Below are 20,313 nucleotides of genomic sequence, written 5' to 3'. Positions count from 1 at the left end.
GCCCCCCAAAGCAAGAAAGCTACTCTTTCTCTTTATCCCAAACTCTGTCTTCATGTTTTATTTTGACTCTGAAGCACCAAGGTCAGTTTTCAACGGAATGAATGTGTAAGAGAGGAACATATTTTTTTCTTTATTTGTTTTCTACTCTTTGGCTAGTTTAATAATTCAACTGACAAGACAGTTGCACAAGAGAAAAAGTATTCTTAATTATAGGAACATCAATTATTTGAGGCTCAAAGACAGGGGATTGATGTTTATGTGCCATTGTGACTTAAGGAGAAGGGGGTAGGGATTCAGAATTTCAAAAAGGGTCAAGTACATTCACAAGAAAAAGTAAAGAGTAAATTTTGCCAAACAAATATTTGCCAGGCCAGGCCAGTAGCTCTTTATAAAAAGTTCCTCTCTGGTATTAGCTCTTTTCTCGAAAGAGGTCCCTCATCTAATTTATATTTGGTATAGCAGGCTCAGAAATGGAAGACATCTCCCTTTGCTACAGCAGAATAATACTAGAGAAAATTCTGTTTTCACACTGGGTTCCTTCCAGCTTGTGTCTTGGCTCAGGAGGGAGACCCTGAGGAGAAAGCAAACCTGAGGGGAACAGGAACTACCCCCTCCAGCCACAAGGACTGCCCTGAACCAGAAAGACCCCACCCCTGATCGAATCCTAGACAATTACAGATTTAATCTGCACTGTCTACCTGCAGGTACCCACTCACTTTTGCTCCCATTTCCCTTATATAAACCTGTGTCTCCAGCACATTGGAGACAATCTGTGAGACATTAGTCAGCCATCTTCCCAGTGTTGACCTCTCTGAAATAACTTCCTTTCTTATCTCACCACTTCTCATCTCTCTGCCTTTGGATTTTATGGATGTCAAGTGGCTGAACTTGATCTGTTTGGGACCCCAGAGACAGGCGCTCTTGCACCCCTTCCTGCACACCAGGTAGCGGAAGAGAGATGAGTGGTGGCAAAACCAGAATAGGATTTTTGTCAGCAAGGCCAATACTGAGAAGGCAGTGGACTAATGCCTCAAACATGGTCTCCAAACTGCTGAACATTCTTCCAGGTTCATATAAAGAAAATGTAGGACAAAGGGTGGTGGTACATGCAGATGGTGAAGGTCAGGCTGATCACTGCATTGTTGTCAGGGATGTGGCAGTCTTTCAGGGCAGTCCCTATTGCTGGGGGGGGGGGGGGGGGGGATGTTTCCTTTCCCATCCTGGGATGCTTTGCCTGCTGGGGCTTCTACAGGAGCTAAAAGATGAGCTGGAAAGGAGTGAATCAGGAAATATAGATGAAGGCCAAAGTGGAGACAGTTGAAGGCACTGCTGGGTCCTCTTTCCATTTCACAACGTCTATGTATATTTATTTTTTAAAACTTGAGTGACCATTAGATGTTCAGAAATGGAAAACAGGGGGCTCAGTGGGTTGGCTCTTGAAGCTACCATGGCATAAATTTGGAGAGTCCACACACACATGGACACTCCAAAGTCAGGCAAGCAAAATGAGGTATAGCTCTCATCCTGAACTAAGGAGAAGGGAGTAGGAGTCTGAGATTTCAAAATAAAGAAATGCATTGACAGGCTGAATAGGAGAGGAGCAGGTGTTTGGTGAAGAGGTTCAGGACAGTCACTCCCACCCCACCCAGAATGTTCCACTTTGGCATGTGGATTATTCTGAGCTGAAAGTACTTGAAAGTCCCCATGGTCTCAGGGGAAAGGTTTGCTCTTCCCTTCACCATACAGAAGAATCTAAATTGAAGGTCCTTTCCAGAATAAAGGTTATTAACGAATACATTTTCTCTGAGTGACTCATCTCTATGGTAGGGCAAATGTCTCATCACTAAACTTCTACTCTTCCTATCACCCTGTGAAGTACATTCCTTTCCTTGAAATCCCAGGCACCTACCCCCTTCTCCTCAGTTCAGAATACCTGTATACCTCATTTTGCCTGTCTTAAAATGTCCATGTCTAGGTGGATTCCTTGTACACATGCCATTACACTTGATTTCTCCTGTTAATCTGTCTTCAATTAGACCCTTGGAGGGGACATAAATTCTTGCCATGTGACATAGGTAATTAGATGTTTGCTCTGCCATACACATGGATCACTCAGATAAAATTTATCCTGGGTAATAATCCTTGTTTTGGAAAGGGCACACAATTTGGAATCCTGCATGTAGTTAAGGAAGGTACCAAAGTTTCTCTGGAGGGTCTTGACTGCCTCCAGCTCCAAATAATCCTAATATGCCAAAGTGGTACATTCTGGTGGGGCCTGTCCCAACCCCTTTCAAAGCATATTATGTAATGAGAAATTATGAGATTAAGGCACCAAAACATACAGCATTTCCTTCAATGTATCTGACTTGGGGTTTCAGCAAAATATTAGCGCCTTCCATTGAGGCATGGGAGGAGCAGTGAGCCAAACCTCTGACCTCCTCTAATCTGTTAGTGAGGGGAGAGCCCAGGGTAGGGCCAGACCTGGAAAAGCTTAACAACAGAGGGTTCTGGATGAGCTGTGGAGGCAGAGGGCTCTAGGCTACTAATCTCCCTGCCTGTGGGATATTGTCAGTTTTGTCTCTCTAAATTTGTCTAACAAAAACTTTGTACAATTCTACTCTACTTAAGTCAATCCCCTATTTTATGACATAAAATGATAAGTGATTTAACAAACACTTAGAGGTTTCTGGGACAATACTATAGTTGGCCCTTGAAACACAGGTTTGAAGTGCATGGCTCTTTCTGCATACAGTTTTTGTTTGCATAAACACAGAATACTGTAAATGTATTTCCTTATGATTTCATTAATATTTCTCTACCTTACTTTTATTGCAAGACCACGTGTGTGTGTGTGTTTGTGTGTGTGTGTATAAAATACGAAATGTGTAATTGACTATGTTATCCGTAAGGTTTCCAGTCAACAGTTGTCGGTTAAGAATTATGTTTTCAAAGTGTCATAAGTGATACAGGGATTTTTCACCTGCATAGCGGTGTTGGTGCCCCTAACCACTACATCGTTTAAGGGTCAACTACATTTTATTCTTTACAAGGTAAACAAATACAAGTATTACTACTACTAACAACTAGTTTCTTTGTGGATGGCCTTCAGGGGCCACCTTTGTACTCACAAAACCACAGAGAAATGAAATCATAATCCCCCATAAATCATCCCTTCCTTGCAGTTACCCCAAAACCTTAAATTCAACCATTTAAACATTTGCTCTGTGAGACTGGAAGTCTCTCAATTATAGAGGCCATGGCACTTCATCTCTGTTTTTCTAATAACCATATTAAATATAAACCATCACTTTCTCTATCAGTTTGCATCTCCAAGCCTCCTCAGAGTTTGTCACGGTACCTATAAACACATTTTGATCCTGACAAAAACATCAAATTCCATATTACAGATTAAAAAAACAAAAAACAAAATAAAACAAAACGAACAAAAAACCTCACCAAACCAGGGTTTCTCAAACCTGAATTGTATAGAAACTTGGGAAAGACTGAAAAACTGATACAGAACAAAGGATATTGCAGGGAGATAATGACTATAAATTGCTATTTTGGATAACATCCTTGTGGAGGAAAAAAAATAATTGAAATTAGTGAAATAATAATTCAGTAATTCTATAATATTAAGGTGCCTTGTTGGTTGTATGTTTTGTCAAAAGTACCAGAGCAATGTCTGATGTCAAGAACAGGGAACAGGATGAGGAGTATATGAGAACTGTGTTCTCTCTGCCACACTTCTGCAATATTAATTTATTACATAAAAAAAATTCACATTAAAATTATAACTTTATAGGGTCCCCTGGACTGCCCAGTCTATTAAGCCCCCGACTCTCGATTTCAGCTCACTTCATGATTTCACAGTTCAAGAAACAGAGCCCACCCTGGGCTTAAAGGCTTTGTCATAGTCTCTGTACTTGTTGGGTTTAAACCCAAGGATATACACTCTGATGTGAAGGAAAGTCTGAGCAATAGTTAAAGGCTTCAGCAAATTCTTTACGTTCCCAAGGTTTCTTCCCAATATGAATTATCTGATACCCATGAAGGCATCAACTCCAGGTATAGACTTTGCCACATTCTTTACATTTGTAAGGTTTTTCTCCAGTATAAACTCTACGATGTGAAAAAAATGTAAGTACTGGTGAAGGGCTTTCCCACATTCTTTACATATGTAAGGTTTTTTCTCAGGTTGGAAACTTTTTTTTTAATGTTTATTTATTTTTGAAGGAGTGAGAGACAGAGTGTGAGTGGGGGAGGGGCAGAGAGAGACACAGAATCTGAAGCAGGCCCCAGGCTCTGAGCTGTCAGCACAGAGCCTGAAGTGGGGCTCCAACTCACAGACTGCGAGATCATGACCTGAGCAGAAGACAGACTCTCAACTGACTGAGCCACCCAGGTGCCCCTCAGGTTGAAAACTCTTGAGCAAGTTGTGAAGGCTGCTTAAAAACTTTGCCACGTTTACTACATTTCTAAGTGTTCTCTCCAGTCAGGAAACAATGACATTTAATAAAGTTTGAGCTTTGATGGAAGACTTCCCCAGATTTATTTATTTTATACTCATTCTCTAGAAACTGAATGCTCTGCTGTTTATTAGGATTTGATGCACAGTTAACCTTTTTCCCAGATTCATTTCATTAAGTTGTCTCCATGGTAAACACCTTGGTAGTTACTGAAGACAGAGTCCTCACTAAAGATCTTCCCTAATTCACAACATGTGAAAAGTTGTTCCAAATTCAGTATTATGTGATCTTATTGAACAGCAATGCTTGGATAAAGACCTTCTCATAATTATCAAAATTAGAGACTTTGGAACAAAGAGGTATTATTTATTGGTGAAACAATAAAAAACCCTCAAAAAGAATACCTCAAACTGATCATATTTAGAAATTTTATCTTCACTTTTAATTTTCGAGAAATCAGAAATGTCGGAATAATTGATCCAATCCTATATTTGAAATGGTTGCAATGGTTACTTTTGGCATGCACTTGGTGACTTTCTAGATTTTTCAAATTTCCTGTCAGAGCATATACATGTTTAGGAAATGGACTTGGGTCTTTGTATTCATAAAGACATTGTTCCACAAAGATGGCGGTCTTAAAGTGAAATTCCCCCAAATGTTTTAGATCTTCAAATTTTTTTTAATGTGTGTGTGTGTTTGTGTGTGTATGTACGTACGTACGTATGTATGTATGTATGTATTTAGGAAGGGAAGGCATAAAGAGAGGGAGAGAGAGAATTCCAAGGAGGCTCCACACTTTCAGTGCACAGCTTAACACAGGGTTCGAATCATAAACCATGAGATCATGACCTGAGTCACAACCAAGAGTGATACTTAACTGACTGATCCCACCAGGTGCCCCTCATCAATCTCTTTAGGCAGTAAGGATTTCATTGTGGGTAAATGCCCAGTTTGGTTCTATCCATCATAATACTCCTTCTGCTCTTCCTTCTCCCCTTCACCTTCCCAATCTTTCACTAACTGTGAATTCTCCAAAGTCACAGATCTTCCCCATAGCACCTCATGGAAAGAATCTCCTTTGCCTGTCTTTGTCAACAAGCCCAAGGCATAACTGAAAGATACCAAATAAATGATCCCACAACTGCACTTGCATCAATATATGGTAAGGTGCTAATGCAAAAACTTAATACCCATCACCAGACATCAGCAGACTTGAGAAATAGGAGGCACAGAGACTTTGCTCCTCCAAGGAGAAACAGACTGACCAAACTGCCTTTTCAAGTGCCCCAGAATCTGGTTGGGAGAACAAAGCACTTCCAGGCAAGGACAAACTGAAAAAGACTCACATCAAAGAGGAAAGAAAAGTTAGTGACACTTTCCCCCAATAGCTCTTCACTCTACCTAGTACTCCATGGCAAGATTATGAGAAAATGCTCAACTCTGTGCAAGAAATAAGACACGAGTGACCTGTGTAAAGATCTGGCTCTTTTGTAGCTACCTGAGGGGACTGGATCCTGTCATACAGGACACTGAGGGCTCAAGGAATGGAAGCATATTATGAAAGCATTATGCTGGCTGCTCAGAAAAAAAGCTGAGTATTTCTTCAAACACCAGACAACAGGAGAGAGAGGTGAATCATGTGCTCTAAATAAGACCCAACACACACTTTCTTAACTGGGAAATTACAAAAGCTCAGACTTTATACATCCTCAGAATATGTTTCATAGGACCCAGGATTTACTAGCAAAGCTTTTATTTGTGTTCTCCTTTACAAGGCAAGTTCATAAAGCCTGGGACCAGAGGCTGGGTTTTAAATTCCCAAATCTCAGTGAAAGATCATAAGGCATAGCAAGCAACAGAAAAATGTGTTCCAATTGAAGGAATGAAGTAAAGCTCCAAACTTTACCATAAATTTATACATAACTATGCATTACCTGACAAAGAACTCAAATTAATCATCATAACCATGCATATGGAGAATGAAGAGAGAACAAATGGGGAACTAAATGATATCAGAAAAACTATGTATGGCCAAAATAAAATTCAAACTAACAGAAAGTATGCAAAACAATGAAACAAAAATTAGGAGCTAAAGAGTCCAGTAAATACATTTTAAAGACCAGTAAAAAGGGGGTGCACAACTGGTTCAGTTGGTACAGCATGCAACGTTTGATCTCAGGGCTCTGGGTTTGAGCCCCATGTTGGGTATAGAGATTACTTTAAAAAATTATGTATTAAAAAAAATAGTAGGGGCACCTGGGTGGCTCAGTCAGTTAAGCGGCTGACCTCTACTCAGGTCATGACCTCATGGTCCGTGAGTTTGAGTCCCACGTGGAGCCCTCTGCTGACAGCTCAGAGCCTGGAGCCTGTTTCAGATTGTGTGTCTCCCTCTCTCTCTGCCCCTCCCCCGTTCATGCTCTGTGTCTCTCTGTCTCAAAAATAAATAAACATTATTTTTTTAAATAGTAAAGGGTTAACAAAAGTCTTAATCAGAAAAAAAAAATCAGAAAACTTAAAGGTCACTTGTTTTAAATTGTCCACTGAAGGACCAAAGCAAAAACAAACACACAAAAATTAACAAAGGACAGAGTCCAATGAACTTTTGGAACACTAGCAAGTGAACCAATATACATATTAAGAGGACCCCATATGAGAGGAGAGTGAAAGGGAACAGAGAGCTTACATGAAAAACTAATGGCTCATAATTCCAATATTTGTGGAAAGAAACAACCCAGAAGCTCAGTGAATTTTTATGCAGGATAAATGCCAAGTCTTAAATTTATATCTTAAATTATAGTGACACACTATAATTAACTTATCATAAATCAGAGGTGAACAGAAAACTTTGAAACACTATGAGGAAAGCAACTCATCTTGTCCAACAGATCCAGCGTAAGATACTAGCAGTTTCCCCACATACCTTGTAGGAAGCAGTGCATAGGATAATATATTCAAGTACTGAAATATCAAAAAATATCAACCAAGGGGTGCCTTGGTGGCTCAGTCAGGTAAGTGTCCAGCTACAGCTCAGGCCATTATATCAAGGTTCCCAAGTTCGAGCTCCATTGTCAGACTCTGTGCTGACAGCTCAGAGCCTGGAGCCTGCTTCAGATTCTGTGTCCCCCTCTCTGTCTGCCCCTCCCCCACTCATGCTCTGTCTCTCTCTCTCTCTCAAAAATAAATAAACGTTAAAAAAAAAAAAGAAAGAAATGGAGAAAGGAAGACTTTCTCAGGAAAAACCACTAGAAGTTTAGCAGTAAACTGGCTCTATAAGAAACATTAAAGGGAGAGTTTTGTTAAAATACGATTCTAAAAGTAACTGAAGTGTAATGAACATATAAAAAACTCTGCTCAATATATTTAAACAAATATAGAAACCTGGAGTTTGTAATGAGGAACCAAAAATCAGTTTTATTTCTGACAGAGTATTTTAAACAAATAATAAAAGCTTAAAAATCACAAACCCATGTCATAGAGTATACAACATAAAAAGCAGAATTTAGGATATTGGTAAGACAAAGTAGGTGCAGTGGTGAACATGATATGTCTGAGAGATTTCAAGTCCTTCTCATGGTAACCACAAAGAAAGTTCCTATAGAATACAGAAAGCAGATGAGAATGTCATGAAAGCATATTATTACATACATCAAAGAAACAAAATGGGATACAGGAAGAGAAGAAAAGTGTCATAAAATAGCCACAAGTACAGAAAACTATTTTAAAAATGGCAACAGTAGTGGTTCCCTTTCAGTAATACTTTGATTGTAAATACATGAAAGTCTCCCAATGAAAAGATATAGATTGGCTGACTGAGTAACAACAAACTCCTACAATCTCTTGTCTATAAGAGATTCACCATAGATCTAAGATCGCACACAGGATTCAAGTAAAAGTATGTAAAAAGACATTGCGTGCAAATGGGAGCCAAAAGACAGCATTGGTGTGTCTATACCAATAGCAAATGACTAATGCCAAACAAATACACATTAAAGGTTAAAAATTTTCATGACAGAGGCTCCTGTGTGGCACAGTTGGGTAAGTGTCCATCTCTTGGTTTCTGTTCAGGTCATGATCTCATGGTTCGTGGGTTTGAGCCCTGCCTAGGGTTCCACACTGACAGTGTAGAACCTGCTCAGGATTCTGTCTCTCTTCCGCTCTCTGCCCCTCTCCCGCTCTCTTCCTCTCTCCTTTTCTCTCAAAATAAATAAAAAAATATTTTAAAAAGTATTTAAAAAAATTTTTTAAATGTCATGACAGAAAAAGGACATAATATAAAGACTTAAAATTACAAGACTCTATAACAATTATAATTATGTGGGCACCTAACATCAAGATCCCATAGAGGTGAAGTACAAATGACAGAATTGAAGCAAGAAATAAACAGCATCATAAGAGTAGCAGAAGTCAACACTCCAGTTTAACTGGCTAGAAGTACCACATTCAACTTCAGTAAGAAGCACCCTGAAGCAACATTACAGACCAATTTCATATAACAAACATAAACAGATCGCTCCACCAAGGAAGAATATATTACACAATAATCTCCATTGAACATTGATCATCCTGTATAGATGATAGTATACAAAACCAGTGTTAAGAAATTTGGAAAGATTAAAATCATACAAGCATGTTTTTTGGCCACCATGGAATGAAACTAAGTTTTAAGAACAGATGGAAAATTGGAAATTCTACAAACATTTAGAAACTGAACAATATGCTCTTAAACAATCAATGAGTCAAAAGATATTGAAGGACCAGAAAATGCCTTGAGCCAAGTGAAATGACACACAATATACTCAAACATATGGAATTGAAAGAAAGTAATTCTAAGGAAATAGTGGAGTGAATAGGCAACCTGTGAAATGGAAGGAAAGTTTTTACAGAGCACTTACAGCATAAGGAGTTAATATCCAGAATATAGAAAGAACTTGTGCACCAACAACCAAAAAGCAAATGACACGATTTAAATTTGGAGGGAGGATAGAATGAGCACCATCCAGTGATGATATCAACCATATGAAAGAGACTCAAAACCATTATTCCTTAGAGAAATACAAATCTGACCACAGTGGGTTATCACATTACACCACTTCACATCCCACTATTAAGCAAATAAAAACAACACATGTTGGAAAAGATGTGGAGAAATTGGAACCTTTATGCACTGCTAGAGGAAATGCAAATGATGCAACCACAATGGAAAACAAGATGAGAGTTTGAGAAAAAAAAATTTCAATAGTATTATCATAAAATCCAGCATCCCACTTGTGGGAATATAACCAGAAGAATTCAAAGTTGGGTCTCCAAGAGAGGTCTTATTCAGAAAAGCCAGTAACAGGAGAAAGCAACAGAAATGTCCATGAGTGCATGAATAAAGAAAATGTAGCATATACACACAATGAAATAATAGTCAGCGTTGAAAGAAAGAACACATCTCATCACATTATAGAACACGGCTAAAATGTGATGACATTACACTAAGTGAAATAAAGGAGTCAAAGAGACAGATACACTGATTTCACTTAATGTAATGTAGTGAATCTCATGAAGAAAGGAAGGAAAGGAAAGGAGGAGAAAGGAAGCAAATGTACTTGGGGCTTAGAATACATACAAATGTGGAAGTGGCTGTTCAACAGGTACTGAGTTTCAGTTTTGCAAGATGAGAAAATTCCAGAGACTGGTTTTGCAACAACATAAATATACTTAACACTACAGTTTAAAATGGCCAAAATGGTAAATTTCATGGCATATGTTTCAACCACAATTAAGAGTAAACTATAAAACTTAAAGTTGAGGGGCGCCTGGGTGGCGCAGTCGGTTGGCGTCCGACTTCAGCCAGGTCACGATCTCGCGGTCCGTGAGTTCCAGCCCCGCGTCGGGCTCTGGGCTGATGGCTCAGAGCCTGGAGCCTGTTTCCGATTCTGTGTCTCCCTCTCTCTCTGCCCCTCCCCCGTTCATGCTCTGTCTCTCTCTGTCCCAAAAATAAATAAACGTTGAAAAAAATAATAATTAAAAAAAAAAACTTAAAGTTGATACAAAGTTAGGAGTTTAAAAAAATTACCTTCAATGGGGCGCCTGGTTGGCTCAATTAAGTGTCCGACTTTAGCTCAGGTCATGATCTCTCAGTTTGTGAGTTCAAGCCACTCATCACGCTCTGTGCTGACAGCTCAGAGCCTAGAACCTTCTTCAGATTCTGTGTCTCCCTCTCACTCTCTGACCCTCCCCCACTCATACTCTTGTCTCTGTGTCTCTCTCAAGAATAAATCAACATTAAAACAAAATTAAAATATTACCTTCAAGAGGTATTTCTCTCACAAAGCGCATACACATTCATCCATAAATAGATTATGACCTTAATTTTGTTTTAACAACTCACTAAGATAGGAAAAAACCACTGACCACTAACCAAGAAAAGAAACAAGGTAAGTCATGACCAAAGAATGTATGGGTAATATTTATACAGACAGATACAGAAGTAATTTTATTGGCAATTGACATATGGCAGATTCCTATTTGAATTAAACCCTAAACTGTCTTCAAATGTATTCAGTTGAAAATTGTTATCCACAAACATAAAACATAGATAAGAAACAAAAACAAAATTAAATTGTTGTGGAACCTATCATACAGAAGGAAGCATGGTTACAGAATTGTCAGACAAGAATAAGAGAAATTTTAACCATCAAAATCCTGAATATCATAGATATTTATTGATAAAAAGGATCCCACTACAACAAAACAAAAACAAAAACAAAAAAAAACCCTCCACTTCCAAATATTATTGATACAATAACAAGGAGTGGAGATGAGAATTTAAGAAGTAGTCAATACCATTTAATGTCACTATTTAGAGTTGTCACTCATCATCAGTAAAGGATGATGGTACCTTAAGAACGGGGACACTAAAGCTCAAGATGAAACATCGGGAGGACTTTTATCTCAACATCTACAAATTCCCACTTTTTTCCCCTGCAGCAGGGATCTGAATTCCAGTCATGCAACAAATAATCTTCCAACAGACGTTCCTCCAAGGAAGGAACAAAACCCCAGGTTTTGGCCAGCATAGACCAGTTTGAGCTCCAGTATAGTTTCATGTAGGAGATGGACTATGAAGTGTCAGACACTTCCCTGTACCTCAGTATAATGTTAAAATCTCCACCCATAGAGGGGCACAGCCTTCATTAATATAACATAGGACACACGTTTAGGCTTGTTTCCTAAGTACACATGGGCTTGAGCCTGCCTTATTCCTACCTTTACATAGGATGACAAAACTCCCCTTTAAGATATTCATCCTAACCCTAAATAAAAAGAAGCCACTCACCCCTGCTCTTCAATATACATCTTTGAAAGTTATTTGTTGAAAATAAAGTTTCCTTTGAGTGACAATTCCACCTCGTGTAGTCTCAACGTGTAACTCACCATGGAGGAAATTCGCGTTAGTTCAGATACAGGAAGTCAGCCCCACCCAAGAAGAAGAGGTTTCCATATTTTTGTAAGCTCACGTCCCTGTAAAATTCCCACTGAGGGAAGCTCAGACATTCCCACTCCCCCTGAGGAAATTCTATGGCCACATCCCTGAATATCAGCAACCCCTGCAATAAATGCTACAATTGCCAACTGGCTATTGGCAGTGTTCATTATGATACCTAAGATGAAAGGAAAGAGCTGGGACAAATGGTCCTGTCTTAAGTGAGTTTCTTGCCTTACCCAGTAAGATAATTTTTAACACAGCGATATACTTTCATATATTCTCTACCTTTGAGATAAGAAGATGGCATAATATTCACAGAACCACTATAAACACTCTATTTCTCCAAGATCAACTGTAAACTGAAGGCGTCAACAGAGGCACATGCATATTTGAGGACTTGCATTTACTTCATATAGTATAAGCTGTATACATTTCTTAGATGGAAAGTTTTAGTGGGTCAGAAATGTTATCGAATTCTAATGAATTTCACAACAGTGATTTGGAGATGGTATTAAAATGCAGGCTCTGATTCAGGAGTTGGGATAGGAAATGAGTCTGCATCTCTAACAAGGTATTAATTAGCCTATGTGGGAAGGTGTTCACTTTTGAATAACAAAGGAGAAGAACCAGGAAAGAATTATCAGAGTACATGAAATGAATGGGTTCTATAGCAATTATAGACTCTACAGGTTAAAGCAAGAAAGGCAACACCAACACATTCTAAGCATTAATAATTACTAGATTCTAAAAGTTTTCATAGATCAACACACACACACACACACACACACACACGAATAATCTAGGGGATGAAACATTATTTTTTCCCTTTACAGAATATTTTTTCATACTTCCAGTAAATGTAAAAAACTAGATATTCTTAAATTAACCATTTTATTTATTTATTTATTTATTTATTTATGTATGTATGTATTTATTTATGTATTTATTTATTTGAGTCAGAGAAAGTGGAAGTGAGGAGAAGGGCATACAGAAAAGCTGAGAATCTTAAGCGGGCTCCACACTCAGTACAGAACCCCACGCGGAATTCCATCCTACATCCCTGGGATGACCTGAGCCAAAATCAAGAGTCAGACACTCAACCTACCGAACCACCCACGTATCCCATGAAACTGAATTTTAACCTGGGTTCTCTGACCTAGAATTTATCTAACAAAAAAACATTAATCAATAGACACCAATGTAAAATTACATTCATAGCAGGTTTCAAAACTGAGAATGGTGATAAAAACAAGAAGGTATCCACACAAAACTGATCTACCGTTTACATTTTATGCACATATGTAAACTTTCATTTTATCTTCAAAAATTTTGAAGAAAAATATACACCCATGTGTGGCTTGAGCTTACAACCCTGAGATCAAAAGTTTCATGCTCTACTGAGCCAGCCAGGCACCCCTGCACATATCTAAACTTTTCAAACGGGCAATATACACATTGAAAGTGAGAGAGCAAAATGTTGTCTTGGTGACTTAAGAAACATTCTCCCAAAACAATACCTCAATGGCATAAAACTTATAATTCTATTTGTGGATGATTATGTTTCTGTCATTTAATCACACTATGGACACACACACAGAGTGATATAGAGAAAATAGCTAATATTCCTGAGTCTTGTATTTCTCTGTAATTTTTCATTTCAATCAGCATTTGTGCTATATTGTATCTTAAGATTTTGACACTCTACCCTGTTAACTATGTGATCCTTGTTTTTTTTTTTTTTCCTGAAAATACAAAGAAGTAAAGAAAAGAATGTCTGTCACATGAGTAAGAAATACAATGAAAACTTATCATTTGGAACCTCCCTGACACAGAACCACCTCTCCCAGAAGTCAGTATCTCCAGTACACGAGAGAGAGAGAGAGAGAGAGAGAGAGAGAGAGAGAGATGAAGCCTTCACTTTCCAGTGGAAACTACAAGCAAAGAGAAACTCAGAAGAAAGGAGTCTCCAGTTTGAATGTGATGGCTTCTGCACATGTCTTAGTAAATCCATACAATCCATAGGAATGACTAAGAGATATATTCACGTTATATAAGAGGAATGTGGCAGAGAGCACCAAGCCAAGTAAAAGAAGTTAACATTCGCTTTAATGAAGCCAATTGTTATCAGTGCCTGAGGCAGATGGAAGGATGCATTATCACACCCGTGTTCTTGTGGCCACCCAAAAGTAAATCAGAATAGGAATCTAACAGAAAAAACAGTGGGTTTACAAAACTCGCAAGCCACAAATAGCGCCAATTCCCCCTTAATGTTGAGCGTGTTGTAAATACAGCATCTTTTTTTTCTTTTTCCCCTTGCATCCTGGAGAGCAAAGCTGCTTCATTTCCAGAACTTTCGAGGTTATTTTGGGCCACATGTCCATCTTGTTTATTTGTGCATTTGCCTAATCCTAGTCCACAAAGAGCTGATAAAGCATCCTAATGTGACTTAAATATGTTCTGTTCTCCTTGACTGATACACCAAAACACAAGCCCATCTACTGTAGGAGTCTCAGATTCAATTCCCTCCCCCACAGACCTCTCCCAAAAGGAACATTTTTAAAAGTTGCAGGACAGTAATTCAAAATGACAGTTTTCATGTCCTATTGGAAGCCAGTTTGGAAAGAATGGCGAGAAGGCTGTAGAATAAAGCAAAGAAATGCTCAAAAGAGATAACATTCAATTATCATGTTTTAAAAGTAGGTGAAAAGACTCATAAGACAGTAATATCAGAACTAGAGAAACAGATTTTTGCAGTTTTTGAATGCATAGAACTTCAGGAGGAAAAAACGACACATAGCCTCTAACCTGGGGGGCAAGGCTTACCGGAGAACCAGCCATTTCATCCTCTTCCTCCTGTGCCCCAGCTTTCTTTCTCAGGAGATACTTGTGGGGAAGTCACGGCCTGAACGTGAGCATTTGCCTTTAAGGTAAAGTCTCTTCACCTGTTAACTACTCATCTACAGTCAGGACATTGAAATACTAAAAAGGCCCAGCTTCCTACTCTTTTCTGTGTCAGGAGCTATTCAAAAACTATGAGCTCCTACAACAAGACCAATTCTCCCAGTTTCTCTTTCCTGTCTTCATACAGCCTCCTCTCCAACCGACATCCACACAATCTACTACAGCATAGGAAATCTGTGCTGTGTGGACCTGACCCCTCCAAACTCATATAGAGGAGACAGTGTTATGTCCCTGTCTCTGTGTTAAGGAGCAAAGCCAGCACTCAACTCTAATAAGTTGCTGAGGGGCCCTCATGCTTTACCATAACCTCACTTAGAATCACCTGGAGCAGTTAATTAAAAGAACCCTGAGGCTCCTATGGAGACCTATTGGCAGAATCTGTGAGCAAAGTTACCAGTGATGATTATATTTAAAACACCATGTTATTCTAATGGAAAGACTGAGCTCAGAATCAAGTAACTAAGGCTCCTTGAGCTTTAGTGTGCATAGAAATTATGTATTCCAGAGATCCACTAGGAAATTATAATGTTGCAAGTTTGGGGTGGGAGCCAAGAAGTAGCATCCTAGAAGTTCCATGCTAGTCCTAGTGTCGCACCACATAGACCCAGAATCAGTAGCACTAAGTGACAGAAAAAAGACCCAGCACACCTGAGCCCAGGCACTCACCATCTTGTCTCCACACAAGCACTCTTGGTTCCCAGTCCTGAAACATCACATTCCTTGCTGGTCGATTGAAAGTTACCAAATGGTAAAGAAGGCAATAATGTCACTCAAACCTGAGTTCAGTTGCTCCATGCTAAAAAGACAGTACTCAAGAGACAAGTGTTGGTGATGTTAACCTTAAAAATAGACACTGACAGTCATTTTATCAGCGAAATATGGGGTTATTCAGGAATAAATCAGAATTGTGATCCTGTACAAAAAAGCTACAGCAAACCCTACTTATGCCTGGGGAACAAAGAAGAGACAAAATTTTAAGAAAAGAAAAGAAAAGAAAAGAAAAGAAAAGAAAAGAAAAGAAAAGAAAAGAAAAGAAAAAGAAAGGATAAACAGAGTATGTTGTGAAGGTTGTAATGAACTAAAAGTCCTTTGGAGTAACCTGGTAGTTTGACGTGTGGTGGCTTCATTGTTGGTTCTATTGCCCAGGATGATGAGGAGAGAGTCTCTTTCTGACTGGAGAAGCAGAGTAGTATCTGGGCACAAGGTTTTGTCCATTTCAGGTCAAGTCCATTTTTTAATTCTGGGTATACAATTAACCACGAGTGGGAGGCCTTAAGACCTCCCCTTGCCAAAACCACCCAAATAGATTTTGGAGAGGTTTCCCATTACTAAGTTTCACATTCCCCTTTTTGATCAAGATCTTTCCTTGAAAGGATCACTTATCAACAGTCAGGTTCTTTATGTTTCATGGTTTTGTTCCTCAGGGCCAGGAAGGACCTTTCCTCATTGTCATGTCTCAGGTCACAGGGAAAGTACTCAGCAGCTGGAAACCACTGAAGCCACACATGAGTGATAGGGAGGGTTAGAAGGGAAAAACTCTCCAGTGCTCCCATCTGAAGTTTGTATCTTCTCAAGACTGAGTATTTAACCAGCATCAACTAATGCAACACATCTTTCTTGTAAAAGATTGATTAACAGCAATTACAGATCAAAAACAAATGACAATTTGCAACTGTATGTTGGATATAAACCAGGACCTTGGGTCTGAAAGTAGCCATCTGAAAATATTTATTAGCACTTATCTGGACTTAGGGAAGAAGCCTTTCTTTCTATGAAGGCAAGAATAGTATGCCTCCTGAAAATAACCTTTTAAACTTTTTATGAGGCAAAATAGTGTAATATTATGTGAAGCACTGAATTGAACAATTTAGCATATTTGGGAACATATAATACATGTACAAACATGAAGCATCAGTTAATGAAAATTTGCAGGATTGCACACGGAACATTCTCCAGAGTAGACCACATACTGGGACTCAGTCCTCAACAAGTACAAAAAGACTGAGATCACACCATGCATATTTTCAGACCTCAATACTATGAAACTTGAAATCAACCACAAGAAAAAATTTGGAAAGGTAACAAACACTTGGAGACTGAAGAACATCCTACTAAAGAATGAATGGGCTAACCAAGAGGTTAAAAGGAAATTAAAAAACTTCATGGAAGCCAATGAAAATGATAACACCACAACCCAAAACCTCTGGGATGCAGCAAAGGTGGTCATAAGAGGAAAGTATATAGCAATCCAGGCTTTCCTAAAGAAGGAAGAAAGATCTCAGATACACAACCTAACCTTAAGCTTTAAAGAGCTGGGAAAAGAACATCAAATAAAACCCCAAACCAGCAGAAGACAGGAAATAATAAAGATTAGAGCAGAAATTAATGCTATTGAAATAAAAAAAAAAAACCAGAACAGATCAATGAAACCAGAAGCTGGTTCTTTGCAGGAATTAACAAAACTGATAAGCCACTAGCCAGTTTGACCACAAAGAAAAGGAAAGGACCCAGATAAATAAAATCAAGAATGAAAGAGGAGAGATAGCAACCAACACAACAAAAATAAAAACAATAATAAGAAAATATTATGAGCAATTATTTGCCAATGAAATGGGCAATATGGAAGAAATGGACAAATTCCCAGAAACATACACTACCAAAACTGAAACAGGAAGAAATAGAAAATTTGAACAGACCCATAGCCAGTAAAGAAATCGAATTAGTAATAAAAAATCTGCCAAAAAACAAGAGTCCAGGGTCCGATGGCTTTCCAGGGGGAATTCTACCAAACATTTAAGAAGAGTTAACACCCATTCTCTCGAAGCTGTTCCAAAAAAATAGAAATGGAAGGAAAACTTCCAGACTCTTTCTATGAAGCCAGCATTACCTTGATTCCAAAACCAGAGACCCCACTAAAAATGAGAACTACAGACCAATTTCCCTGATGAACATGGATGCAGAAATCCTCAACAAGATATTAGCCACTTAGATCCAACAATACATTAAAAAAAACTTCACCACGACCAAGTGTGATTTATACCTGGGAGGCAGGGCTGGTTCAATATCCACAAAACAATCAATGTGATTCATCACATCAATAAAAGAAAGGACAAGAACAATATGATCCTCCCAATAACTGCAGAAAAAGCATTTGACAAAATACAGCATCATTTCTTGATAAAAACCCCTCAAGAAAGTAGGGATAGAAAGATCATACCTCAAGATCATAAAAGCCATATGAAAGACCCAATGCTAATATCATCCTCAATGGGGAAAAACTGAGAGCTTTCTCCTTAAGATCAAGAACAACACAGGGATGTCCACTCTCGCCACTGTTACTCAACATAGTATTGGAAGTCTTAGCCTCTGCAATCAGACAACACAAAAAAATAAAAGGCATCCAAATTGGCCAGGAGGAGGTCAAACTTTCACTCTTCGCAAATGACATGATACTCTATATGGAAAACCCTAAAGATTCCACACAAAAAAACCTGCCCAAACTGATTCATGAATTCAGCAAAGTTGCAGGATATAAAATCAATGCACAGAAATTGGTTGCATTCCTGTACACCAACGGTGAAGCAACAGAAACAGAAATCAAGGAATTGATCCCATTTACAATTGCACCAAGACCCATAAAATACCTAGGAATAAATCTAACCAAAGAGGTAAAAAAAAATCTATACACTTAAATCTATAGAAAGCTTATGGAAAAAATTGAAGACGACACACAAAAAAATGGGAAAATAGTCCATGCACCTGGATTGGAAGAACAAATATTGTTAAAATGTCGATACTACCCAAAGCAATCTACATATTCAATGTAATCCCTATCAAAATAACACCAGAATTCTTCTCAGAGCTAGAACAAATAATCCTAAAATTTGTATGGAACCAGAAAAGATGCTGAATAGCCAAAGCAATCTAGAAAAAGAAAACCAAAGCAGGAGGCATCACAATCCCAGACTTCAAGCTATACTACAAAGCTGTAATCAAGACAGTATGGTACTGGCACAAGAACAGACATTCAGATCAATGGAACAGAATAAAGAACCCAGAAATGGACCCTCAAACATATGATCAACTAATCTTTGACAAAGCAGGAAAGAACATCCAATGGAATAAAGACAGTCTCTTCAGCAAGTGGTGCTGGCAAAACTGGACAGTGACATGCAGAAGAATGAATCTGGACCACTTTCTCACACCATACACAAAAATAAACTCAAAATGGATGAAAAACCTAAATGTAAGACAGGAAGCCATCAAAATCCTTGAGGAGAAAACAGGCAAAAAAAGCTTTGATCTTGACCGCAGCAACTTCTTACTCAACACGCCTTTGGAGGCAAGGGAAACAAAAGCAAAAATGAACTACTGGGACCTCATCAAAACAAAAAGCGGAGAAGATTTTTGCAAACGACATATCAAATAAAGGGTTAGTATCCAAAATCTATAAAGAACTTATCAAACTCTACACCCAAAAAACAAATAATCCAGTGAAGAAATGGGCAAAAGACATGAATAGACACTTCTCCATAGAAGACATCCAGATGGCTAACCAACATCAAGAAAAGATGCTCAACATCACTCATCATCAGAGAAATACAAATCAAAGCCACAATGAGATACCAGCTCACACCTGTGAGAATGGCTAACATGAACAACTCGGGCAACAAGAGATGTTGGCAAGGATGTGGAGAGACAGGATCTCTTTTGCATTGTTGGTGGGAATGCAAGCTGGTGCAGCCACTCTGGAAAACAGTATGGAGGTTCCTCAAAAAACTAAAATAGGACTACCCTAAGACCCAGAAATTGCACTACTAGATATTTATCCAAGGGATACAGGTGTGCTGTTTTGAAGGGATACATGCACCCTAATGTTTATAGCAGCACTACCAACAGTAGCCAAAGTATGGAAAGAGCCCAAATGTCCATTGATGGATGAATGGATAAAGAAGATGTGGTATACGTATACAACAGAGTATTACTCAGCAATCAAAAATAATGAAATCTTGCCATTTGCAACTACATGGATGGAACTAAAGGATATCGTGCTAAGCGAAATTAGTCAGAGAAAGACAAATATGGCTTCACTCATATGAGGACTTTAAGACACAGAACAGATGAAAGTAAGGGAAAGGAAGCAAAAATAATATAAAAACAGGGAGGGGGACAAAACAGAAGTACCTCATAAATAGGAGAACAAAGGGTGACTGGAGGGGTTGTGGGAGGAGGGATGGGCTAAATGGGTAAGGGGCATTAAGAAATCTACTCCTGAGGGGCGTCTGGGTGGCGCAGTCGGTTGAGCGTCCGACTTCAGCCAGGTCACAATCTCGCGGTCCGCGAGTTCGAGCCCCGCGTCAGGCTCTGGGCTGATGGCTCAGAGCCTGGAGCCTGTTTCCGATTCTGTGT

At 38.8% G+C, this 20,313-nt stretch overlaps 1 protein-coding gene across 1 annotated transcript in view; it reads right to left on the bottom strand.

Annotated features, from left to right (window-relative positions):
* Positions 1 to 3,131: 3,131 nt before the first annotated feature.
* Positions 3,132 to 20,313, bottom strand: part of LOC121018908 (zinc finger protein 829-like) — a 50,917-nt gene continuing 33,735 nt past the window's right edge. Inside the window, 1 exon segment of the mRNA XM_040457955.1 lies at positions 3,132 to 4,147. Coding sequence (XP_040313889.1) covers positions 4,059 to 4,147 — 89 coding nt within the window. The 3' untranslated portion in view covers positions 3,132 to 4,058.

The sequence above is a fragment of the Herpailurus yagouaroundi genome, unplaced genomic scaffold, assembly GCF_014898765.1.
Source record: "Herpailurus yagouaroundi ecotype Mexico unplaced genomic scaffold, PumYag 220, whole genome shotgun sequence".
Taxonomy (NCBI): domain Eukaryota; kingdom Metazoa; phylum Chordata; class Mammalia; order Carnivora; family Felidae; genus Herpailurus; species Herpailurus yagouaroundi.
This window is presented reverse-complemented; position numbering and strand designations above follow the sequence as displayed.